The sequence below is a fragment of the Bidens hawaiensis genome, unplaced genomic scaffold (assembly GCF_021521415.1).
Source record: "Bidens hawaiensis isolate Kalapana, Puna unplaced genomic scaffold, B.hawaiensis_p1.1 tig00006634_1, whole genome shotgun sequence".
In the NCBI taxonomy this organism is placed as follows: Eukaryota; Viridiplantae; Streptophyta; class Magnoliopsida; order Asterales; family Asteraceae; genus Bidens; species Bidens hawaiensis.
In genome coordinates, this window is record NW_027491448.1 from 962,983 (window position 1) to 989,478 (window position 26,496).

Here is a 26,496-nt window from a genome sequence, read left to right on the forward strand (position 1 = left end):
TATAAGCATTAGGATTTCATTATGGGCATAATTGCTTAAGTGTTAGATGGGATGCTAATATGGTTAAGGGCAAGGGGTGCTTAGGACGGGTGGGTAAAGTAAACAACTAATCACACTTGATCAACGTCATTAGCAGTTTACCCTTACTTTCCATGTTCTAAATACTACTTGTGCTTGATCGAGTTAAAGTTATGTCTTTGTAGGGATAAGACATGGCCATTACTCGTAAAGCTAGGAGAGGTCGTCCCAGTGGTCGTGGTCATGGTCGTAGGCCACGTGTCGATACTGAGAGAGAGAACCCGATTCCTGAGCAAGAAGAGACCCCGATTCGCGCGGAGGGGGATAACCCCACATTTGATCCTTCCATGCGCGCTACCATCTCGGATGAGATTTATCAGGTTCTTCATAGCGCAGTTCCCGAGATCGTTGCTGAGGCTGTTAAGGTTATGGAAGAAACGATTGTTGGTAAGATTTCGGATAAGGGAGAAAAGGTTAAGAAGACTCGGGATGAAGCTGAGGTGAATGTGCCGAGCGAGGATGAAGAGGAGGTTCGTGCGATTAGTGTCACTGCTTGGGGTTGTTTGTATGGGGATTTCAAAAAGTGTGACCCTCCCACTTTCAATGGTACAAAGGATGCGTCGGCAGCACATCAATGGGTGAGGGAAATGGAAGCCGTGTTGTAAATCGATAAATGTAAGGGGGAGGATATGGTTGTTTTTGCTACTGCCTTGTTTCGTTCTGAGGCGTTGTGTTGATGGGACAATTTGGCTCAGGCCATGGGGTATCGGTCTATTAGGAGGATGACTTGGGAGGAGTTGAAGCAGTTGGTTCTCGATCAGTTTTGTCCTCCGCATGAATTGAATAAGATTGAGCAGAAATTCTTGACCCTGGAAGCGTTTAATATGACCCACTTTGAGTATACTACGAAGTTCAACCAAATGGCTCGTTTATGTCCCGATCTGGTTACTCCTGAGACTAAAAGAATCAAAAAGTATGTGAAGGGTCTTTCGGTGGATATTCGTAGGGGCGTGGTGACCACCGACATAAGCTCTTTCCATTCGGTGGTTCCCCTGGCTGGTACTTTGTATGATCAGAGAGAGAAGATAATACCGTCTAAGACTAAGAAGACTTGGAACTCAAATTCTAACTCCAATGGCAAACGGTTCGGGAGAAATAACTTTACTACAACTGGGAAGAGGGCGAGAACTAAAACTTCGGATCATAGGGGGGGTACGATGGTGGATAGGTGCAAGAAGTGTGGGAAACCACATAGGGGGAGTGTAGACTTGGGATTGTTCCCTGTTTCCGTTGTGCAAAAACTGGCCACACTCACTACGAGTGTCCGACTCTGACTCGTTTCCTGTGTAGGGGGTCTGGGCACCTGGCATCTAGGTGTCCCGATATTAAGGCGGGGGGTTTCGAGTAGGGGACTTCCTCGGGGAGGAAGGTGGAAGATAAACCAAAGGCTAAGGCGAGGGCTTTCAAAATTTCTAAGAAAGAAGCGAAAGATGACACGAACATTTTTTCAGGTACTCTTTTCCTCATTCATCTGATATATCCTATCGTTTTAAAATTCCTCCTTCTTTAGAGAACGTATGTGTCACACCCCAATTCTGGGCCTAGGAGTGTGACCAGTAGTTGGTATCTGTTTTGTAAATGTATCAGAGTTATGGGTTAATTTTAGTGGAAGACTTTAAAGGTTTAATATAATATTAATTTACATTGAAAATTTACTTGGGAATTAAATACCCAAGTTGAAGTTTTACAAAATATTGTTTTTAATATTACAAGGATTTTATAACAAAATTGAGCCATCATGCTGTGCGAACTTCTATCTTCTTGACGAATCTAATCCTTGCTATATACCATCCAACTTAATTACCTACAAGTGGGGTTAAAATACGTCAGCTATGTACTGGTGAATCATTATGACTCTAAAAGCATTTAAATAACAATTATAATACAAAGATAGTTTTCTTGACAAGCTCATCAGATATATTGCTATACCCAATATTTGTAACATTGCCTTACATGCACACAAGTCCCCGAGCCACGTAGCCCATTCCGGAGAACAATATATGACCGTTAACCCGCGGCCACAAAGCCTTTGACTATATAGGCTTAACAGTTATGTTTGGATCCAGACACATGTGTATTCGGTCTGAGTTGTTTTTATTTTCTACTTTGTATTATAACGTTTTAGAGATCACGTAATCTCATGTAAACGTTTGACTGACTCTATAAGACAGACAATCTGTTTATCTTACAGAGTATAAATATGTTTGACTGTTTGTAAAATTTTAATGTATTCACCTGTTCTGTCGGTGTGATTTCTTTATAAACTTTCTTGATTGCGAATGAATGTTAACCTATAAACAAATACGTTTGAATGATCACCTTGATGGTGTTCTTGATTAGACTGCAGACCTTAAGTCTAGTTTAACCTTGACTAGGTTTGTGAATGTTTGAAAATCATATACGTATTTTGTGTGACGTTTTGTATAGCATGTTTTGGCCTAATAGAGTCTATCACGTTGGCAAACTTCTCCAGGTAAGTAAACGGATCCCGCGGTTGATTGGGATTTGTACGAATTACTTACCTTAGGCAAGAAGAGTCTACTAATGATATCCCCCTTCCAGTTACTACATGCCCGTCAAAATATAGTTTTGTATATCATTACCTTTATTAAAGTAATGTTTATTGAAAACCTTTCGTGAATGCTTTGAAAATCATTTCAAGGTTAAAGACATAGTCTTGACTGAGTCTAAGCTATTCTTAATATAATTGAAATAACTTAAACTTAAACCCTACCTTAGTGAGTACTCGAGAAAGCTAATACTAAGGCGGAGTGATTGCTTGATTGGCAGAAACTTGCTTAACCGAACCACAGGGCGTCAGGGCTCCTCTACTTGCACGAATTACGAGGAAACAGGACCTCGGGACTTCCCAATGATCGGGCATGCTTCTCTATGCTTAAGTGTGTGAAAGTGAAGGTAGAAATTTGTGTGAAGTGCTTCAAACTCGTCACCCCTATTTATAGGTGAAATCAGAGCATCTTCGCATCGTGCAAAGCATCTTCGTGTCACGCGAACCGACTTCATCTGCAATTTTACACGTGGCGCCTCTCGTGATGCCACTTGTTGACACGTGGTTAGACACGTGTCCCCGATTACTTAACGAGGTTTCGCGTCACGTGAAGTTGCCTTATCCTTATTCTTCGCGTCGCGCATAGATGCCAAAACCTTGAATTCTGTGCCAACATCTTCGCGTAGCGCGAATCTTAACAACCATCTTCTTCGCGTCGCGCGAAGATGTAACTTTTCCAAATTTTCATTTTAAGTCCCTGAACTTTGACAAATGACATTTTTGGGACAAAATTAAGTTAGAAATTTTCACGGTGTTACATCCTCCCCACATTTAGAAAAATCTCATCCTCGAGATTTATTGAAATAAATGTAGGTATTTTCTTTTCATTTCTGATTCAAGTTCCCATGTATATTCGGGTCCACGTCTCGAATCCCAACGGACCTTTACTAACTTAAGTCATTTGCATTTAAGGAACTTAATCTTGCTATCTTCAATTTGAATTGGTTGCTCCACAAACTTAAGTTTTTCATTAACCTCAACATCTTTCAACGCCATTGCAAGAGTTTCATCAGCTAAACACTTGCGCAAATTCGATACATGAAACACGTCATGAATTCCTCTCATTTCTTCAGGTAATTCTAATCGATATGCAACAGGTCCTATTCTTTCAAGTATTTTGAATGGTCCTACGAATCGTGGACTCAATTTTCCTTTCTTAACAAATCGTACTACACCTTTCCAAGGTGATACTTTGAGTAGTACTTTATCTCCTACTTGAAACTCTAACGGTTTGCGGCGAACGTCAACATAACTTTTTAGTCTATCACTTGCCGCCTTTAACCGTTCTCGTATTTGCATTACTTGATCAGTGGTTCTTTGAACAATTTCAGGACCTGATAACTGATTATCCCAAATTTCTAACCAACATACGAGTGTTCTACATTTTCGCCTGTATAGCTTCGAACGGTGCCGTTTGGATACTCGTATGATAACTGTTGTTATAAGAAAATTCCATTAACGGCAAATGAGTATCCCAAATTTCTCCTAGATCAATTACGCATGCACGAAGCATATCCTTCAAAGTTTGGATAGTACGTTCACTCTGACCATCAGTTTGTGGGTGATACGCGGTACTTAAGTTTAATCACGTTCCCATAGATTTTTGAAAACTTGCCCAAAACTTAGAAGTGAAATGACTATCTCTGTCCAAAATGATGGATAGTGACACCCCATGCAAATATACAATATTTTCAACATACAACTGTGCTAGCTTATCCATACTAAAGGATTCTTGCATCGGAATGAAATGAGCAGACTTGATCAGTCTATCTACGATAACCCAGATTGCGTCGTTTTGTCATGAAGTATTTGGTAACTTCATAATAAAATCCATGGTTATCATATCGCATTTCCAAATTGGGATTTCAGGCAGTTGTAATAATCCTAACCGTTTTTGGTGTTCGGCTTTTACCTTGGAACATGTTAAGCACTTAGCAATATATATGGCAATGTCTTTCTTCATGCCTATCCACCAATAATCATTCTTTAAATTATGATACATCTTGTCACTTCTCGGATGCATCATGTATTTAGACTTATGAGCTTCTTCAAGAATTTTAGTTCTTAACTCCCCAACCATTGGTACCCAGATTCTTTTCCCTAATATGAGTATTTCATATCCAAAATTTTACAAATTGTTCATCATATCCAGCTTCTTCTTGTAAGACCCCGAATCCCGGGAATCCTACAGTTGGTCATCATATCCAAAATTTCACAAATTTAAAATCAAAGAATTTTATCTTATTAAAATCAGCTCAGAGTAATAAACAGCGGAATAATAAATATCAAAATCCCCAAAAAAAACCAGGAAGAGTGCCCAAAACCAAAATTTAAATGTTTAAAGTAATGAATGAAAAGAAAAAAGTTTGCGTTATAAATCTCCGACTAGGTATGCCTTTAACCGTCCGAGTAGTCTCGAGCACGTCCAAGCGGTAGTTCCTTACTTCTCAACCTGAAAATCAATCTAACATATACACAAAGTCAGCTAGAGCTGAGTGAATTCAAGTTTTCATAAACAATATTCATAATTTTATTTCAAAGGGTATAGATCTAAAACAGTAGGGGGAATAATAATTAAATAAATAAATAAATATCACCAAATAATACATTCATGGTCGAACACACGTACACGGGCCTCTCCACCATGAGTCAAGACTCGAGTAATATATTTGACCCAAACGCGCTAAGACATAAGCACGTGACACGACCCTCTCCACCACGAGTCATACCCTGAGTAATATATTTGACTCACGGATTACACATCCAAACACGTGATACGGGCCTCTCCACCACGGGTATAACCCTAGTAATATATTTGACCCGATCACGGTTTAACATACGACGGGCCTCTCCACCACGGGATTTTAAAACCCGAGTAATATATTTGACCCGCCTTAATTTTGATCACGCCACACGGGCCTCTCCCCTACGGGATTGAAAACCCGAGTAATATATTTGACCAGGCCGTAATCACCATGCACACCCACATCAATAAGCCTACTCACATAATTCTTAGTCACACGGAACTAAATGATAACAACAATCGTAGGCTATAAGGTAATATATAATAGTCAGTCCAAAATTTGAACTAGAGTAAATAGGTCTACTCGTATTCAATTAACACCAAGCCTAATAACATCCTCGAGTCTAGACCATAAACAAACGATATATATATATATATATACATATATATATATAACCTTAAGGAATTTATGACCAAAACGAGTCTAAAATATCCTAAGGCATAGAATACAATCCACACCTGGTTTCAAAAATGCACAAATAGTAACAAGGCTATACAATGTCCTTCAAATTGTTTTAACGAGTAAATCAAGTAAAATAGTAATTGAGTGTGTATGCCAGCTCAAAAAGTAAAAATTGTTAAAAGGGGGCATCATGAACTCACTTGACACGAGGCACACAATCAACAACAAGCTAGAGAACCCCTAAGTACTTTCGCAAATCAAACGCCTGTCGGATTACGCACAATAATTACAAACGGGACCGAACCACCTCGTTTATCCTACGAGGTATTCTAACATGGTTTGATTTACCTAAAGCTTCAACCTCACCAATTTCAATTACAACAGCCCCCAGGGCCTTGTATTAACCGAAACTACCCTTAGATAATTCCGGGGACAAAGAATTCCCAAATTACCCCCCGGAAGTTGCTAATTGTATCTAATAAGCGCGTTAACGAGTTGTTTATGCACTTAGCAACCAACTCAGCCCCGTGTGGACCAAATTAAGTATAATTACAGTCAACAAGTCCACACGATACTACACGAGTTGAATGGGTCGGCAAATCGCTTGTACAACGTATAAACTACCAATTAAACGCGAATTTGCGTTGTACCGACCCGTTTGAGCAACCGACAACCAATTCAGCCCCATTAACATAAAAATTAAGTTTTTCACAGCCCATATAACATACCGAGGCTACACAATCTGAATTGGTTGTTAATCCCCTCAAACAACGCGCTAAACGCAACAATCAACAAACTAGACAACCGAAATCTTAGTTTTCAATCTATCGACAATTGACTAACCAAACGAGCTTCAATGCTCACGATACTAAAGTATAACGCATATGACATACCTAGGAAGATGACGGAGCAAAACCTCACTTTAAACAGCCCCGACAAAAACACAATTGGACAGCCACTGGTTAAGCCTAAAACGAACGTATCGATTAATAACGAGTATAACATGCAGATTTTAGCATGCAAAGATGTGTTTTATTACATAGGAAAATCATATAAATAAATTATGAAATTCTTACCAGAGTTGAATAAATGTCTTAGGTTTATAAAAATATTTTTATTATATTTTTCTATTGCACACAAAAATCATAAAAACTCCTTCAAGACAGAAAGGTACATGCAGCTATTTCAATGCGCAACAAAATTGTTTTATTTGTTTAAAAATCATTACCAAACCAAATTAAGAGATTCCAATTGGGTTGTAATTCTAACTCAAAATATTAAGTTCCAGAAGTGGAACCAACCAATTTGGACTTTTCAAAAAAGAGTTATGATGTCGGGAAGACAGACCAGAATCCGTCACCCCGCATCAGCTTTGACACACAATTTTATAAAATCATAAAAAGCATTCAATTCTCGTCCAGAAATTACAAATTATACCTTTCTGGAAATTAAACTCAAAGTAGAACATCATGGAAACAAGAATAGATCAAAAAGAATAAATTTTCATCGAGTTACTGACCAAACAATAAACGAGTACGAATCTATCAACAACTGTTATAATCAAAACACAAACCCTAACATGTTTATGACATCCCTAGGGTTCAATAAACGATTTAATGGTGAAAAAGACATTGCTTGATGTAGTACTAACCTCTAATTGAGTAGAACCAGTTTGTAATTTCTTGGAGAGGTGAAAGAATCGAGATGGGGGAGGGCTGCTAATGTCTGATCGTGGCTGGAAGTATAGGCGGTCAAAATTGTTATAGTTTGTGTAGATTTACAATTCTAGTGCTTCCATTTGCAGAGGTTCTAACTTATTCCCAAAGCTAAGTAAGTGAACTTTCAATAAGTACCAAAAGGCCCCTCAACATGAAAGATGAAATCCCGAAAGTTAAACAATTTTTTATAAACGATCAACCCGATTAACGAAATTTCCGGGCGTTACACACGTGTTGACACGTGGTTGGACACGTCTCCCCAATTACTTAACGAGTTTTCGCGTTGCGCGAAGTTGCCTGATCCTTATTCTTCGCGTCGCGCGTGGATGCCAAAACCTTGAATTGTGTGCCAACATCTTCGCGTAGCGCGTATCTTAACAACCATCTTCTTCGCGTCGCGTAAAGATGCAACTTTTCCAAATTTTCATTTTAAGTCCCTGAATTTTGAAAAATGACATTTTTTGCACAAACTTAAGTTGGAAATTTTCGCGGTGTTACAGTATGCGTAACTGTTTAGCTAAGTATTAGCGTAATATCATTCCAGATACCTTTTTACTTGATGAGTTACAGGCTTCGGTTTTGTTTGACTCTGGTGCCAGTAGGAGTTTTGTATCTGCCACTTTTAGTTCCGCACTAAATAAATCACCCGAGCATGTAAATGATGTGTTTGAGGTTGAGGTCTCTGTAGGAAAGTCTGTTTCTGTGTCTAGAGTTATTCGGGGCTGCTTATTTAGTTGTCTGGGTATAGATTTCTGGTGCGGCTGTATTTGATGCCGCTGGGTTGTTTCGATGTGGTGCTTGGGAGGATTGGCTTACTAGTGTGGATGCTCAGATTATCTGCGGTCAGAAACTTGTGCGTCTAATGGCTCCGGATGGGAGCCAAATCACTGTCTTCAGTGATCGGAGTGGTGTGACACTACATGTTATATTCATGCTTAAGGCGGGAAAACTTATGCAGCAAGGTTGCAGAGCGTATCTGGCGTATGCTATAAACGTGAAAACCGATGTCGCTACTGTCAGTAATGTTCCCATTGTTCGGGATTACCCAGATATATTTCCAGATAATTTGTCAAATATGCCGCCGGATCGCGAGGTCGAGTTTCAGATAGACCTTGTGCTTGGTGCCAAACCCATTGCTACTTACTTTGCTAAAATGAATTCGAACTGTGACGAGCTGATTGCAATCAATACCGTTCCTTCTTGCACTTGTGGGGCTGCTCATGATTTTGCTAAATGAGATGAGGATCAAAGGCTGATCCAGTTCCTTGTTGGACTAAACCCTAGTTATGACATGATCAGAATCAACATTCTAATGATGCAGCCCCTTCCCTCCATCAATCGTGCTTATGGGATTCTCATGCAAGATGAGAAACAAAGAGAAATCCACACCACCCCTGATTTCACTGCATCCTCTGCATCTATGAATGCAAGCAGTGAAGGACCTGTTAGTAGAGGAACAGGGGAGAATAGGCAACTTTGGTGCGCACCCATTGTAAAAGGAATGGGCATTTAATAAACAAATGCTATAAATTGATTGGTTTCCCAAAAGACTACAAGTTCACTAAAGGAATGCAGTTTGCTAATCTTGCTGAGAAACAAGGAAAAAGGGATCAAAATCAATCTGATCAGCAAGGTATCACTCAGCAACGATATCATGACTTGATGGTTTTGTTGCAGCAGAACAAAGTTCAATCCCCTTCAAATACTTTTGCTGCTAACAATGCTACCACCATTAATCAAGATTCTTTCCTAGGTAAAATGTCTTGCAATGCTTCAAAATATTATTTCAAATGGATCATTGACACTGGTGCTAATGATCATATGTGTCATGAACAAAATCTCTTTTCAAGCGTTTCTTTTCTCCGAAATCCAATTTTCATCACTCTTTCTAATGGCACAAGTGTCACTATTCATTAGTATGGGATTGCTCCTTTAACTGATAAAATTTCTTTGTCAAAAGTACTTTTAGTACCACATTTTAGAAATAATCTTCTTTATATTTCAAGATTATGTTCTGATACTGATGGTGTTGTCCTTTTCTCTAAAAACACTTGTATTTTACAGGCCCCTTTTCTAAATAGCCCTCTGGTTCTTGGTGAAATGCTGAATGGTCTCTATCTTGTTAAGGCTACTAAGCAGTTTGTTGATCCTTCTTTTGTTTCAAATAAAGTTTGTGACTCTGTTGTAAATAATGAAATTTGGCACAATCGTCTAGGTCATTTTCCAATTTACAAACTGAAACAATTACCTTTCATTTCTAATGCTTCTTTAAAGTCTATCGAGCATTGTGATATTTTTCCTAAGGCACGACAACATAAATTGTCATTTCCAACTAGCATCACATCAACTAGTAAAATTTTTTAGCTAATTCAAATTGATGTTTGGGGGTCTTCTCATACAGCTACCTATAATAGGTTTAGATATTTTTTAACCATCATGGACGATTATAGCAAAACCACATGGACACATTTTCTTTCCACTAAAAGCAATGTCTTTCCCATACTTCAGCTTTTTGTTGAAATGGTTAGCAACCAATATGGCACTAATGTAAAATACATTAGATCTGATAATGCTTTTGAACTGGGGACCGGATTAATCCAACATGCTTACCTATCAAGTAAATGCATTGTTCATCAGACTACTTGTGTGGCTATCCCTCAACGGAATGGTATTGTTGAAAGAAAGCATAAACATTTGCTTGAAACCTCGAGAGCTCTTATGTTTCAATCGAAACTTCCTGTTTTGTTTTGGGGTTATTGTGTTTTAACAGCAACACATTTGATCAATCAGTTTCCTACTAAAATTCTTAACAATAAACCCCCTTATAAGGTTTTAACAGGGAAAGTTCCTTCTTATAATCACATGAAATCTTTTGGTTGTCTTGTTTGTTCTTCAACCTTGATTCATGAAAGAGACAAATTCAAACCAAGGGATGTGCCTTGTGTCTTCTTGGGATATCCTCTTAGTAAAAAGCCTTACAAATTGTATGATCTTGATTCAAACAAGGTTATCATATCAAGAGATATTGGTTTCTTTGAATCTTTATTTCCTTCGATAACTAAATCCAAAGAAAGTTTCATTTTCCTATTTATTGTCTCATTAATCAATTTTTTTGATGATCCTACTGATCAACCTACTCCTACTGATCCTGTTCCTACCTGTCCATCTTTCGATATTCCTAATCCTTCTTCTTCTTCTGATTCTCTTCCTAATGATCAAACTGTTAGAAGATCTTCCAAAAGTTCTGTCCCGCCTTCATACTTAAATGATTATGTTTGTAATCATTCTGATTCTTCTCATCATTGTTTCCACACTATCACTAATTCATGCTCCTCTTCTGCCTCTTGCATTTCTTCTCATCTTCTTCCTTCTAGCCAATCTCTCACCAAAGCTATATCTGATTTACATGAGCCTGCTTCATATAAGGAAGCTGCTAACATCCTTGAATGGCAAGATGCCATGAAAGCTGAATTTCAGGCTCTTGAAAATACTAAACTTGGGCTGTTGTTGATCTTTCTCCTGGAAAGAAGGATATTAAAAGCAAATGGGCGTTTAAAGTTAAACACAAAGCAGATGGGACTGTTGAGCATTGTAAAGCAAGATTGGTGGTAAGATGAGATATCAACAAGAGGGGATTGATTATACTGAAACTTTTTCTCCTGGCCACCATTCGAAGTCTTGTTGCTGTTGCTACGAAACGAAGTTGACCTCTTTTCCAACTTGATGTTAACAATGTTTTTCTTCATAGAGATCTGTATGAGGACATATGTATGCTACCACCACCTGGTATGTAACTCCCAAATCATTAGGTGCTTAAACTTCAAAAATCCTTATGTGGTTTAAAACAAGCTTCTTGCCAATGGTATGGTAAATTGTCATCTGCTTTGAAATCACGAGGGTATATGAGTTCTCAGAATGATCATTGTTTGTTTTCCAAATCCATGGGATCATCAGTTGTTTATGTCGCTGTATATGATGACGACATTCTAGTCATTGGAAACAATTTGGAAGAAATCAATAATCTCAAGAATTTTTTGGAAATTAAAGATCTAGGACGACTCAATTACTTTTTGGGAATGGAGTTTCTTTATACTAATAAGGGTGTTATCATGTGTCAATGCAAGTTCGCTAAAGACATGCTTTCAGAATTATATACTTCCAATCTTTCTATCACCAATTCTCCGCTACCTCATCATTTACAGTTGAAAGCTCATGAGGGACCCGCTCTTGATGAACCTTTACGATACAGGAAACTTGTTGGTAAACTTAATTACCTTACTCACACAAGTCCTGATATTGCTTTGCTCTTCAATATTTGAGTCAATTCATGCATCCGAGGATGTCTCATTGTAATGCCGCTCTTCACACTCTTTCATATGTCAAGGGCACTTTATCTCAGGGATTATTCTTCAACAATCCTTCTTTTGACTTACACGCGTTCTATGATTCGGATTGGGCGGCTTGTACTAATACTCATCGATCGGTCTGTAGTTTTTATATTTCACTTGGGGGCTCTCCGATTTATTGGAAATCTAAGAAACAACCTAATGTTTCGTTAAGTTCTGCTGAATCCAAATACAGATCTCTATGACGTGTGACTGCCGAACTTGCATGGTTGACAAGACTTCTCTCTGAGTTCAGTGTTCCTAACATTACTCCTATCACCCTCAAATGTGACAGTCAGGTTGCAATTTATATTGCAAAGAATCCTATATTCCATGAGCAAACTAAGCACATTGAAATCGATTGTCATTTTGTTCGTGAGAAATTACAAAAAGGGCTCGTGACTTTAGTACATACGAAGACGATCGATTAGCTTGCTGATATTTTTACCAAGAGCTTACCAGTGCCTCATTTTCACGAGCTTCTGCACAAGTTGGGATTTTCTCAACCTCCAACTTGGGGGGGTGAGCGCATATGCTGTGTTTTCAACATATACGCCGCATATGTTATGCGGTGTATATGTTATACGCCGCATAACATATGTGCCGCGTATGTATATGTATATATAGGTTTGCTTGTTTCATTGCATTGTAAGAATTCATTTTGTGATAATAAATTTCTCTCTCTGCTTCATCTCTCTTTGCTTTTCGTGTCATCGTTTTATATGATTACATATCGAAACTAATGAATTGGTATGCTTATAAAAGGTTTCGACCAAGGATAGGAATTCAAGATCATATATGTCAGAATTTGCATTCAGCTATTCTGAATTTGGGTCCGCAACTTGAAAGAGTTAGGAAGTTCTTTGTTGTCGTTTATCTCATACCAACGAAGCCTCCATCGGATTCTTCTGATGATGCCATTAACCGGAGAAAGTATGACGATGACTCATTAGATGTGTCAAAACACATGTTTTTCATGGATCGAGAGATGCAATGTGACTTGAAACTCTTCAAATCATATGATATGATTGATGAATTGACAGAATTGTTCAATCAAATGCTAGTTTAGAGTGCCTCAAAACTCAAGTAAACTCTACTTGCGTGTGATATGAAAACACTCAAAAAATACCCGTATAAAACGCCTCACTGTTAAGCAAACTCTACTTTCGTGTCATTCTAAAGATTCATGTATTATACAGTTTAGACAATTTTCGACCTTGTAAGCTCCCGTAACCATTTAATTCACTACATAAAACCGGTCAAAACTTGGTTTAAATTGAGTGTTCAAACATCCATTCAAGTTCTACATAGAATCAGGAGAAGAGCCTTGACTTTCTATTATATTTCCATAACATACTAGTACCAAAACACAAACCAATCCCAAAGCTGTCACCAAATTATTGTAATTTATAAGTTAATGATGGCTAAAAAAATCATTCATACAAAAACTAAAAAAAAAAGGCTGTTATATATGCTTGCTTCACTTCCTGTTTGTTACAAATCCTTACTTTCTTGGCACATGAAGTTATCTTCTTGTTTTTAACTGGTACAACAACTTGGAGTACAAGAACTGATTTGGTCACTCACGAGGGCGCGCGAGCCATAATGAGCTCAGAGCCCGAAGCCGAGATGAATAGTCGTTAATGGCAATGAGTGCTCGAGCAGACTGGCGAGTTGTTAATATCCTATGCATTTGTTTGAAGGTTTGTTGCCTTAAGTTGTCAGCCTGGTTAAAGGATAGAATAAACTTGTTTAGTAGGGTGAGCATAAAACCTGAAATTAACCGACACAACCGAACCGAAATAATTGAATCATACAAGAAAAACAGAAAATTCGGTTTTGTATTTTCTGAAAGCCGAATTTTATGGTTTCATTTCGATTTTGCATTTTCTGAAAACCAAACCAAATAACTGAAAAAATAGTTTATTTTCTTAATTTTTGTTATTCATCTTCCGGATTATAATTTTGATTTCTAAATGTCAAGTAAATTGTTGTAGCCCAAAATATTTAGCAAAAAAACCGAACCAAAACCAAATTAACCAATATAACCAACCGAAATAACTGGATCATACAAAAAAACAACAGTTCGGTTTTGTATTTTCTGAAAACCGAATTTCAGGTTTGGTTTCGGCTTCGGTTTTGTATTTTTGAAAAACAAAAAAAAAACAAATAACTGAAAAAACCGTTTACTTTTAATGTTTGTTATTGAATTTATGGATTATAATTTTGATTTTTGAATGCTAAGTAATGCATATGAAATTAACAAATGGTGTAGCCCGATAAATTTAGCCCAAATATAAAATAATTAATCATAAACTTTTAGACCAAAATTCAATATTTTTAGACTTTTGTTTTTCACTCTAAAGAGTTCATAGGCAAGTGGTAAGTGGTAAAACCGACACTGAACAGAACCCATTGTAAAACTCGAAAATCATAAAAATGAAAAGCACCAAACCCAAATTATTTTTAAAAACAAACAACCGAATTTTCAGTTGTCAGTATGATTTAAGCCCAAAAATGAGACAAGCTCGTTCGCAAACCTATACGAGTTTATTATTAATATTATATTTATAGATTTTTATATGATAACTACTATTATATATTAAATTATGACAAAATAATATATATTGTGTTATATCTAAAAAATTATAATTTAAAAACATATAGCAAATTAATTAACAAATAATAAACGACCCAAGCCCGAGCTTGAAAAACTAATCACAGGCCGAGCTTGATCTTCAGAAATGGAGCTTAGAATGAGCCGAGCTCGAGCCTAGTTGAGCTCGGGCTTGGCTAGGCTAAGCTAGTTTACACCCTTCAAGTTTAGGATTTAGAGGATCAATCGACCTGTCTAATGAAGCCCTCTAGGGTTCCTAGTTTACCCATAGCCATAGCCATCTGGCCCATGTAGTTGGCTACATTGCCCGATGAATTTGAGGTACCGAGAGATCCGGCTATGGTCTCGGCTAGCGACTGCTGCAATGCTTCCATCCCTTGTGATAACGCGTCCTCGGCTTGCTGTGATGACTGCTGTAGGTTGCCGATTGCCAATAACTGCTGCTCGGTCAAAGGCTCCAATTGTGTTATAAGCAGCTGCAAACCAAAAAAAGTCAACATAGTCAAGGTTTCACACATATTATTTGTGTTTTTACCCGTGTTTGCATGATCGTTTATCGAATCGGTAGCCTTACTAGTCAACTGGTTGGACCAGTTTCAAAAATAGGATTGCGCCGTAAACGATTTAAAAATTAAAAATACATACATAACTAATTTACAATAAATTTGAAACTAAGTTGTTTTTTGGTGTGGATTTACAATTTTAACAAAATATAATGCCTTAAATAAATGAAAATTTATTTAATTTAAGAATAAAAATTGCATATACATATAATTAATTCATAACAAAATATGTAACTGATTTATTTTAGTATCAAATTACAATTTTAATATAATAAAAGTCTTAACTAAATAAAAATATGCAGCTTGAAGTAGTAATCAGGCAGTCAATGAGACTTTTTTATGCTACAGATATGAAAGCATTACTTTTATTCTTAATTTCTCATCATGTACTTGAAGAAGACAGAGGAATAAAATTTTAAAAATAAATATGAAACTAAAAACTCAAAAATCAATCCAAAACCACTATGAATCCAGAGACCTCAAATTCATAATTATGAATCCAGACATGGAAATTACTCCTAACACATTAACCACGAATCAAAATCAAGATATTTAGCATAATTTTAAATGATGAACAGGATCTGATACTGACCTTTAAGAGTTCTGAAGAACGGAATCCACCTAACCAGAGAAAACATCTTTCGGCAGGTGTTTTCCACATGCCCGATAAAACATGAAAGACATCGGCTTTTGCAGCATCACTTTTGATTCTGAAAATATCCTCATAATGTGCAACAACGCCATCAGCTACGATCCTTAGTTCACCATCACCAGCATGATTGCTAACCGCCCCTTTCAGCTCATTTATTCGCCGGTTGTGTTCTTCTAGCCACCTCCCATATTCAACATCAAAAGCCAACGCTCCTGCAAAAGTAGTTTAATATTGGGCCGGTTTGGGTTATCTTGTTAAATGAAAATAACATAGCTAGTAAGGAAACTGTTCTAAAAGGTGCAAAATAATATTGTTGTATAAATTTTTTTTATACTATAACTAGGGCTGTTCAAAAAGCTAGCGGCTGGAAAAAAGCTCGTTTGTAAATGAGCCAAGCCGAGCCAGTGTCGGCTCATGGCTCGCACGCTAACTGGCTCATTGAAATTACACCACAAATTTAAAATATACATACATATACACACACATTTATAATCATAGCAATTATGAACATTGAAAAAAACAAAAACCAAAATAATATATTATTTGAATCTGCATCTTGATCTTTAAAAAAAAGAGAAAAAATAATACATATATTATTATAAATCCCCTCAGTTTATAAATTTGTCTTTTACTTTTCAATTGTAAAAAACATATATTAAAAAAAAAGAAAAGAAAACAAACTAATGAGCTGGCTCAAGCTTTTTTGTCAAGCTTGAGCTCAGCTAATATATTTTAACGAGCTGAAAAGCCGATCCCGAACTCAAATTTACAGCTTGTTATAAGAAACCAGCCAAGCTTGAGTGACTAATAAAACTCGTTAAAATAAGCAAGCCGAGCTCGAGCTCGAATTTTCAACTCTTAAAAATAAATAAGCTGACCTGAGCTCAACTTTTCAGCTTGCTAAATAAACGATCCAACACAAGCCCCCTTGCCTTGGCCCTAATTCTAATTGTAATGCCAAACAGTTTGGAGGTGATTTGGTTGGGTCAACTCGAACTGACTCGTTTCTTAAGTTGGTTAACTGTGTCAACCTGATTACAACCCAAACCCATTTAGCCTCAATCCTAACACGTTTATTTAACCTGTGTCCAACTGTTTACTAGTTAAATTTTTTGAAATCTAAAACTAGTACAATAGAATTATTGAAAATCCCAAGAGGTCTTACCGTTCCCGCTCATTGATTGAGATTGCTCTCCTGAACTTGAAATGAAGATGCCCTTTTGAAAAAGAAAATAAAATTCATTTAAGACAACTGAAATGATTTTCAAAATAGAAAATGAAGTAAAATTAAAAAGAAATGCGGAGACAATAAATGATTAATGAAACCGTACTTGCTGTCGGGCTCTCTGAAGCTCTTGCTCAAGTTGAGTCAGCTTCATTCTACTACTTTCCAGCTGTTGGACATAAGCCTATAAACCAAAAATTTTTAAAAACAAATGAGGAATTAATTTGAATACTTTGACATGAATTAAGCACATTAATCAAAACTTTAACTGGTTGTGTCAAAATTTAAGAACAAAAAAGAAAATAAAGATCAAGATTAATATATTTAAACATGCTTCTATCTTTGGCTGTCAATTTGTAATTTTTGAGTATTAATATGAAAATAGAAAAAAATAATCAGTTTTATGAGATGTGTTCGCTTCAATCAGTGAATACGTGTGGCGTGTTCAGATTTTTGATCTTGGCATGATTCTCGGGAGGGCTGTCAATTGGGTACTTGTTTAAGACACGATAAGACATGCTAACAAAAAAAAGTGCGGTATGTGATTTTTTTTTATTTTTTTAAATAACTGAAATTAGTAGGCTAGACTCTATTTTCCCTTATTGGTACATAAAACTGTCTTATAGCCATGACATATAGAGTAGTTGAACGAGTCGTATTCATGTTTGATACTTGTGTTAAGCGCGTCGTTTCTAACCTGTGAAACACGTTAAGACACGAACTGACAGCCCCAATTCTCGGGTTCATGTAAAACAACTTTGTAACAAAACATATGAGCCAAATTAAAGAAAATTTACTTTCTTCCGCAAACGGCTCTTTCTTGCAGCTTCACGATTCTGGGCAAGTCTACGAAGTGTCTGAAGCATACAGTTAAAGAATCAGCAAGTTAGTTAACAACTTGATTACAAGATTACTTAAATATAATGTGTCCCAAAATAATCACTATAAAACAACTTATTGTACTTTTGTTCTTTTATTACAAAATCTAGCTCTGCATTTTCTTTTTGTTTCCAAAACTGGATTCTGATTTATGATACTGAAGCAATCATTTTAGGACATTTCAGGATTAAATGTTTAGCAATTAAAATAAAAATATGAGCTTGGAACCGAAAGCCAAACCTTTTGATCCCTTGACTTATCACTAGCATCAGAAACCACAAGCCCATGTGACTGACCGCTATGAAACTGCAATAAAATCACAAATAATGCATCTTAGAAAACTTTCAAGTTAAACGGACCGATTAGGACTTTATTTTATCTTAAACGAACTAATAAATAAAATTGCTAAAAGGTTCTTTTCCAGGATTCAGATCATCACTATAATATTACTGTTTCATAAAGAAAATATTAATGGGTCAACCCATACTAAAAAAATGGCCCATTTCAATTCAAACCATCACAAAGATTTGTCTATTTTATAAACAATCATTAGATATAATTCCCAATTATCAATCAAATCAAAGCAGTGTAATTAATGTATCTAAAGACCTAATAATATTAAAAGTACTTCAAAAAGTTAAAAAAAAAAAATTACCCCCAACCCCTTGTCTTCGGTGTCGCCATCGGTTGAAGTATCAGTCCTAGGACTGAGCTCCGCCATTACCGACTCTCAAATAACACAAATGATTAAACAACTTGTATCCAACTTCTTTTGTGGCATACAGCCGACTCTGCATAATTAAACATAAACATCAAAATCATAATATAATCTAACTGAAATAACAACATACTATTAAACTCTTCACCTCATTAAAGACTCGCAATTGCACGCGTCAAAGACACCGCCAAGCCCTTGATCTTGGGAAAACATAATATCAAAACATTGTATGTATATGAATCCATATAATAACATAAAATGTAACATATACTAGTGATAATAAACCCTAATGAAAACAACAGGTAAACCAAAACCCATGTGAAGTTGGGTGAAAAATCAACTGGGTATAGAGTAAAAAGGAAAGAAGTTAATAATCAAAGGCCCAAAGAGTAATAAATTAAGAGTCTTGATGCTTGCAAAGATTAGGGTTTAGAGAACTTACATGAAATTAAAGGTAAAGTTGGTGGGTAACTTGGGACGATTGATTTGAAGCAAATGAAGAAGAAATGAAATGAAATGAAATGAAATGAACTGAAAGGTGAATTGGAGTTGCAGAGTGTGATTTGATGATGGTCGCAAGGTGGTCTGCGATTTTGACTTTTTTTTTTATCCCAACAAGGTGACCTTTCTTGGAAAAAAAAAATTTACATATTTTCCCGTCCTGTCCTATATTTTTAAGTTACATATTTCTCTAAAATACAAGTTTTTAATGCAAAATGTACAATGCTCTTTAACCATGGTTTGAGAAAACATGTAATTTCAAAGTTTAGAAAGGAGAATGCAAAATTATTATTATTATATTTTAATAATAAACTTTTAATTGCCGTGTTGTTTTTGTTGTCTTAGAACCAGGAATATGGTTGGTCTATGTGGTTTACTATTTTTGTATGTATGCTCCTAATGATTTAGTAACTGCGCAATTGATTTCGATGGTTGAAAAAATATACACAATGGTATCGATAGTCGTATTTTCATAACATGGATGATCCTTGGCAAAGTTAGCATCTAACATCGTTAAACTTTCCAGTTAAGTTTGAACAAAATTACCAAACTACCCTCGATATATAAATCATTAATAAAAATCAGGTAGGTCCCATTTAAAATAAAAAGATTAAAAATCAATTGATAAAATAACCACACACCACCCATTTTAACCTCTATTATCCACCCAACACCATCTTTAACCTCCTCCCCCACCCACCACCACAACTCCGACCACCATCTTTCATCATCATCAAAACCCACTACCACACCATGACACCAATTGAACCCTAACCCAATCTCCTCATATTCATGGTTTTTGTGGCTAAACTTGATTTCTGCTCACATCGAATTTCTCGGAGTAACAGAGAAAGCCCGACGAGGAGCTAAAACACTGATTCGACATGAATATTTTCTTTTAGCGGAGTAATGTAAAATCCAACATAGCAGCATGAAGTAATCCAGCAGGACGTAATCTTATGGAGAAGAAAATTGTTAACGAATGCAATGATCTTTTTGAAAGTTTCGCTCAAGCTGAATATGGGCAAAGGTCACTTATTCAACTCTTGTCACCAGTACACTCTCATCTGCTTAAGGTGTGCACCAGGTCAATCTGGTACTGGAATGGCTGCTGCATTGGAAAACTTAACCCGAGAGATAAAGGAGTTAAGAGCTAGGGTGGATAAGTGTGAGTTGTGTAGGGGTGGATATGGTAGTTTAGAGTGTCCATTGATGAATAAAGAAGAGGTGGATTTTGAAGCGGGTCAAAATAGGTTCCCAAATTCTTTCAATAGTAATAACAATTTGAATTGGGTTAACTACAAGAACCCGAATCAGAATAACTCCAATTGGCGTCCCTCCGGTTCACCTTTGGGTTTCCAGTCTAATTATACCTGAGGGCAAGATCAGTCGTTTAGTGGGGTCAGAATGTTCAGAGTTTGAGTAATGGGCAAGGTATGAGTAATGGGTAAGATTGGAATAGTGGTCTTGGTAGACTGGAGGAGATGATGCAACAAGTACTTATGAAAGATCAGGCTTACCAGAAAACTTTCGACGAACATTATTTGCTTTTAAGGAATAACCAGTCCGCACTCTTAGATCTTCATATATCCGTAGGTGATATAGCCCGACGTCTAGATGAGAGACTCCCCGATCAGTTTTCAAGAAATGCCTAACCTAATCCGGCTTCTCAGTTAAAATCCATCTCCACTCGTAGTGGCAGGGTTTTAGGTCCGGAGAGAGAGGTTGAGGTATAGGAGGAGGATGAGTTAGTAGATGAGGAGATAGTAATGGAGACTCATGAGAGGGTGCAACCTTGGCTTGGCCCAACGAGTACCGCACCAATTAGTGAGCCCATAGTAGAAGTAATTGTAGAGAATAACCCGAGAGAGGTTAGGCCTTCACCGATTATAGATCATGCTCTTGTCCGTATCCAGACCGTCTTAAGAATCAAAAATTCACTAGAGAGTACGAGCACTTCTTAGACATGTTTAGGCCGCTTAAGATTAATCTTCATTTTATTGAGGCTCTCCAGCATATGCCAAAATATGCCAAGTTTTTGAAGGATCTTCTTAAATGTAAGGAAAGCCTAGAGGAGCTTTCAACCATTCCACTTAACGGAGAGTGTTCTTCGTTAGTTCTCAATAAGCTAGCGGAAAAATTACCCGATCCCAGCGGTTTCACTATTCCATGTTTATTCGGTAGGGACACCACATGCCAAGCATTGGCAGATCTAGGAACTAGCATAAACCTCATGTCGTATTCTTTATATGAAAAGCTAGGCCTAGGAGAGCTTACACCCACCCGTATGTCGTTGTCCTTAGCCGACTGCTTGGTGAAGTACCCTAGGGGAATCATAGAAAATTTGCTCGTTAAAGTCAATAATTTGGTTTTCCCCATTGATTTTGTTGTTCTTGTTATGGAGGCCGACAAGAGAGTTCCTATCATTTTAGGTCGTCCATTCTTGCGTACTGATAGGGCACTTGTCGATGTTTTTGAAGGAAAGATCACTCTTAAAGCCGATGACGATAGTGTCCCTTATATTTCTAAATCCATAAGACATCCAAGTGGTCAAGACGGTCTCATTAATCCATGTCATCCCATTTACTCGATAGATTCCATTATTCTGGGCATGGATCCACGTATTGATCATATTCGTTTAGTCAGAATCAGTGTGGAGGATAAACGAGAGGTCACAGTGAAAGTTTGAGGAGGTTGGAGGAGTTAGAGAGAAGAGAAACAGGATTGGTGAGTGGTCATAACATGATACAGTATCTTGGAGGGCACTGGAGTTTTACCGAGGTAGAGGAAGCTCCACTCAAACAGCCGAGCAGATCACACAACAGAGTGACTTGAGTGAAAACTCAAATGTAGAGTTTATATTTTTATCCCTTTTATTCTTATTGGGTCACTAACGTAGTTTTTTGTAGTTTTTTTTTTAAGTTTTGCATGTTTGAAGAAATATTGAGTGAGCAAGAAGGAGGATCGCGAGAAGATATAATGAAAAAGACAATTGTGGGGATGGAGCAGCTGCGCCGTATACTTTATGTTTATTATTTGTTGCTATTTATTCATGCTTTATTTGTCTGCTGGTTTGATGAAATACTTTGAATGCTTAATATATATTAAATTGATAAGATATATTTTTAGATATTGTTTGATGTGTTTTTGCCGCTTTCGTTAGTGTGTGAGAGAATGAGATAATTTTTATGGAAGAAGACTTTGGCATCAAAATTTATGCGCATATTACTATTAAGTCTTTTCCATTATCTAGCTTGTATATATATATTTTTAGTTTTTTGTAGTCTAGCTTCATTTTTATTTTTCGTACTTATCCTTGCATTGAGGAAAATGGATATTAAGTGTAGGGATAGGATATTTGAGTGTAGTTAACTTTAGTAAAAAAATTAAAATTAAAAAAGTTTTGAAAAATGTCCCTTGAATTTAGATTTTTGCACTATAAATGGAAGATGATGATAAATATCAGAAATCGGTTTTTCAAACTACTAATAATAAAAGATAATTTAAAAGAAAACGCACTTAATTTGGGATGTGTTGGTAGGCTCAACATTGAGAATGAAATGGTAGTTTGATAGTTGGTTATAAACGAGAAATATGATTTTAGTGGGAAACATGTTAGTCCGTGGAAAACATGATATGAAAGGTCGGGTCATACTCAAGCCTCGTTTTTAGTTATTATACAACTCTCGGGTAGGTTTAATGTTAGAGTATGCCAAGTAGCCGGTGATATAAACTAAGTCATGCACTTCTATCTTTAGTGGTTAAACACTTCATAGACGTATGGTTTTGTAACCTTAATTGTTTTATTAATGAGATGCCTTAGGTCCGGAGACCATGAACCTTTTTATGGTTCATCATCTGGGTATCTTCGGATATTTAAAAATTAAAAGCTTTTAAGCATAAAACCCGTAGTTTACTGCCATTACACTCACTTACATTAATTACAGTGAAGCAAAATCTATATGATCCGGTGATCATCCTGCTGTTTGGGATTGCTTATTTTCGCCAACTTATAACTTATTAACTTTTTGAAAAGTAATAAGGTGTTTGGGATTGCTTATATTATGAGAGAAAAAGTTCCATAAGTTACACTTATCTAACTTATTAACTTAATGAAAAGTTATAAGGAGGTAAAATAAGGAATCCCAAACACCCCCTTAGTCATGCGTGGTTCTCTTACTTGCGTCCCATACTATTAAGAACAGGATCAACTAGATACACAACGTATGTATGCAGACATGAAAACTTGTAAAATCATGGGTGGACATGGGCCTGAGGTGTTGTTGGATAATAAGGGTATGTCATGTAATGAGGAACACTAGCTAGTTAGCTGAATAAATATACCTTAATCGTATCTAATGACTGCTTTGGTAGACTTTGATGCTTATATTTAGGTAGATAAACAATACATTTGTTCGTCTTAACTATTCATAGAAAAACAACAAAGTTTTGATTAACAAAGTTATTGTTACCGGTTGAACTAAGTTGCTAACGCAGCGCAAAGTTGCTACTATAGAATATTTTAAATTTTTATCATGATTATCTGGTTTACATGTATATATCCTCTCCTTATTTTAGGATGATCACTCTTTAATATTATAAAGTATATGCCCTCTCCTTGTAATAGGATGATATCACTCTTTAATATTATAAATAAATAAAACTTTGAAGAAGTTTATCAATTAAAAATAATACACTGCTTTTTTCTCTCTTCGCCAAAATTTAGAGCTACCGACCTTAAGTATTTGTCGACCTTTAGTAACAAGGTTGCTACCAGCATCACGCCCTAGCTATCGGTGTTGCCTCTTGGATCCAAAGGGCCAGTCTCTTGAACCTTTCGTGATGCTGCCCACCAACCCCGTGAAACCCATCATGGTATAGAAGCCATTGAGGTTCCTTAGTAGTTGAAACCTTAATAACAGTGAACGACCGTGTACTCAACACATCTTATACATATAATGTTTAGTATGATTTCTTATTTGATCGTTAATTAAATCCCTATTACCCAAAATAATCTAATGATAATTCAATTACCAACAACTCGCGACCAGTAAACAATTACAATAAAATTTGAAGTTACAATACCAATAATCACTAAAGTACTAAACAACCTTTTTCATCAAACGTTAAATGAAAATAACAATTCAATACTTATAAGACCCATGATCTACCAACACTCCAAATCACAAGCTTTTATTACGAACCAATGTCACATTTGTCATCAGAGGCGGGATACTCTGCTCATAAAAGAAGAAATTATGTGGATCAACACCACCTTTCACCATTGCCAACCTCTTAAAATTGTCACCAAAATACTTGTTTCCCCACGTCATAGCATTCAAGTAACTTGTGTTATCTGCATTATCATTCTCACCTAAATCCAAATCCCTGTAGTTCACATAAGCTGCTCTGGGATTCTTTGACACATATGGTGTCATATTTTCGTACATCTTTCTCATCCAAATTACACGATTTTCAGATGATATGCTTTCATCTTCCCATCTCTCAAAATATTGTATGTTATACAAATACCCTTTTCGATGAGCGTAAGGAATTCTCGTTTCTTCAATCTCATGCATCTTTCCACCGTGCGATTCCATTACAAGAACCGGGTTGTCTCCCTCCAAACACCATTTCCATATCTCTTCCAGCTTTTCTTCAGGTATCGGTTCTTTCACATAGTCTGATTTAGCATTATAGTAAGTTTTAGGAACGGGGTACCTATCTTTAAGAACATCAATGGTATCCCCTTTGGTATAATTATCAAAATAAAGCATCGTTTCGATCCAACTCATTTCGATACAATCTTTTTCCAGTAAACCCAACTCTGGGAAGCTATCTGTCATGGTTTCCATGAGCTCATCCGCACTTCCAAGAAACATCGAGTTGAATATTACTTGAAGTGTTCGGTTTCCTGCCTCATTTAAAGCAGGCAGTATTTTAACTCTCATGAATAAATCTCTACTTAATTTGTGTCCAATATGCTGCCACTTGTTAAAAAGACTCGACCCTCCTTGTTCTATATTCTTGGAGGGGCTAAAAACGGTAACTTTATCAGGAACATAAACAAGATTCACTTTCCCTGCAACCACAACACCAACACTTCCACCCCCACCGCCTCTAATCGCCCAAAACAAATCTTCCCCTATCGATTTTTGATCAAGAAGTCTCCCATTCGCATCAACAATCCTTGCGTCGACGACATTATCAGCTGCTAGACCATACTTTCTCATCATATTACCGAATCCCCCTCCACTTATATGACCACCTACACCAACGGTCGGGCAGGTCCCCACGGGAAATCCAAGATTTTTACTTTCTTTCGACACCCAATAATAAAGTTCGCCTAGCGTTGCACCAGTTTCAACCATGCAGTGTTCTGGCACGACTGGACGGCTACTGACCACAATTCCTTAAGGTCAAGAACAACAAAAGGGGATTGGTAGCTGGAGGTGTATGACATGCCTGCATAATCATGTCCTCCGCTTCGAATTCTGATTCGAAAATTAAAATGTTTTGAACAAAGTGTTGTGGATTGTACATGGGAATATGTTAAGGGTGTGACTATAGCTAATGGTTTTGGAGTTGTAGATGTGGAAAATCTAAGGTTTATGATGGTTGATTGAAGAACAGATGAGTATTCTGTGTCTTTTTGGGTAAAGACATAATCCGAGGTTGTGGCATTTGGATCTTGAGAGAGGCACTTAAGAAAACCATCTGCTAGTGGATCTGAAATAGCTGAGGAGATTAAAAGCATAAGAACCACTAAAAGATTACTAGCCATTATATTTAGCTTCATGTTTTATATATTGGGATCATCTAATCTTGTTTATATACAGAAACTATTATTATCTTAACATATTAAATCATGCAAATCTTCAATAAGGTAAAGTCAACTTTAGACGTATCTTGCAGGCTTGATTACAAATAATTTGCTTGATAAATCTTTTGATATAATAGATGCAGCATTCAGTGAATATAAAAATAAGTGGCTTGATTAGGAAAGAGTCAAAACGTATAGGTCATGTTGTTATTATATATAGGGGATATCTTATTCCAAAAAGATGTTCAGATACGTGAACAAGACTTGTTAATAAAGAAGTGAGTAAATCATATAAAATATTTTACAACTATCTTAATTGTACCTGAAGACACGTGGATCGACTTACTAGTATACGATCAACTTTCCTCTGGTATGAGTGTGCTATATCACCGATGGTTTTCCGGAATATGAATTCTTCCACCTACAAAACGAGCAGCACCGTGAACTTACCCCTCAGAAAGGGACAGAGGGGTCCTCTTTGGGGTAACCCTCAGGTGTGAGAATAAGATATTGTAAGAGAAGATAATAATAATCTGAAAGTGAGTAAGGACTTAGAATGTAT

General features: G+C 36.7%; 2 protein-coding genes and 1 pseudogene across 2 annotated transcripts; 1 reads left to right on the top strand and 2 right to left on the bottom strand.

Moving 5' to 3' along the window:
- Window positions 1-13,422: 13,422 nt before the first annotated feature.
- LOC143633187 (transcription factor TGA2.3-like) lies at window positions 13,423-18,824 on the bottom strand. The gene is made up of 9 exons (XM_077101537.1): window positions 18,759-18,824; window positions 18,548-18,683; window positions 18,133-18,198; window positions 17,811-17,870; window positions 17,120-17,197; window positions 16,954-17,005; window positions 15,729-16,000; window positions 14,804-15,049; window positions 13,423-13,682 (listed from the first exon to the last, which is right to left on the bottom strand). The coding sequence occupies exons 2-9, from the start codon at window positions 18,611-18,613 to the stop codon at window positions 13,536-13,538; spliced, it is 987 nt and encodes a 328-aa protein (XP_076957652.1). The 5' UTR covers window positions 18,614-18,683; window positions 18,759-18,824; the 3' UTR covers window positions 13,423-13,535.
- Window positions 18,825-21,077: 2,253 nt separating this feature from the next.
- On the top strand, window positions 21,078-21,800 carry LOC143633211 (uncharacterized). Its single transcript, XM_077101558.1, has one exon. The coding sequence runs from the start codon at window positions 21,078-21,080 to the stop codon at window positions 21,798-21,800; it is 723 nt and encodes a 240-aa protein (XP_076957673.1).
- A 2,494-nt stretch (window positions 21,801-24,294) lies between these two features.
- On the bottom strand, window positions 24,295-25,910 carry LOC143633213 (monolignol oxidoreductase AtBBE-like 15; annotated as a pseudogene).
- Between the last annotated feature and the right edge of the window lie 586 nt (window positions 25,911-26,496).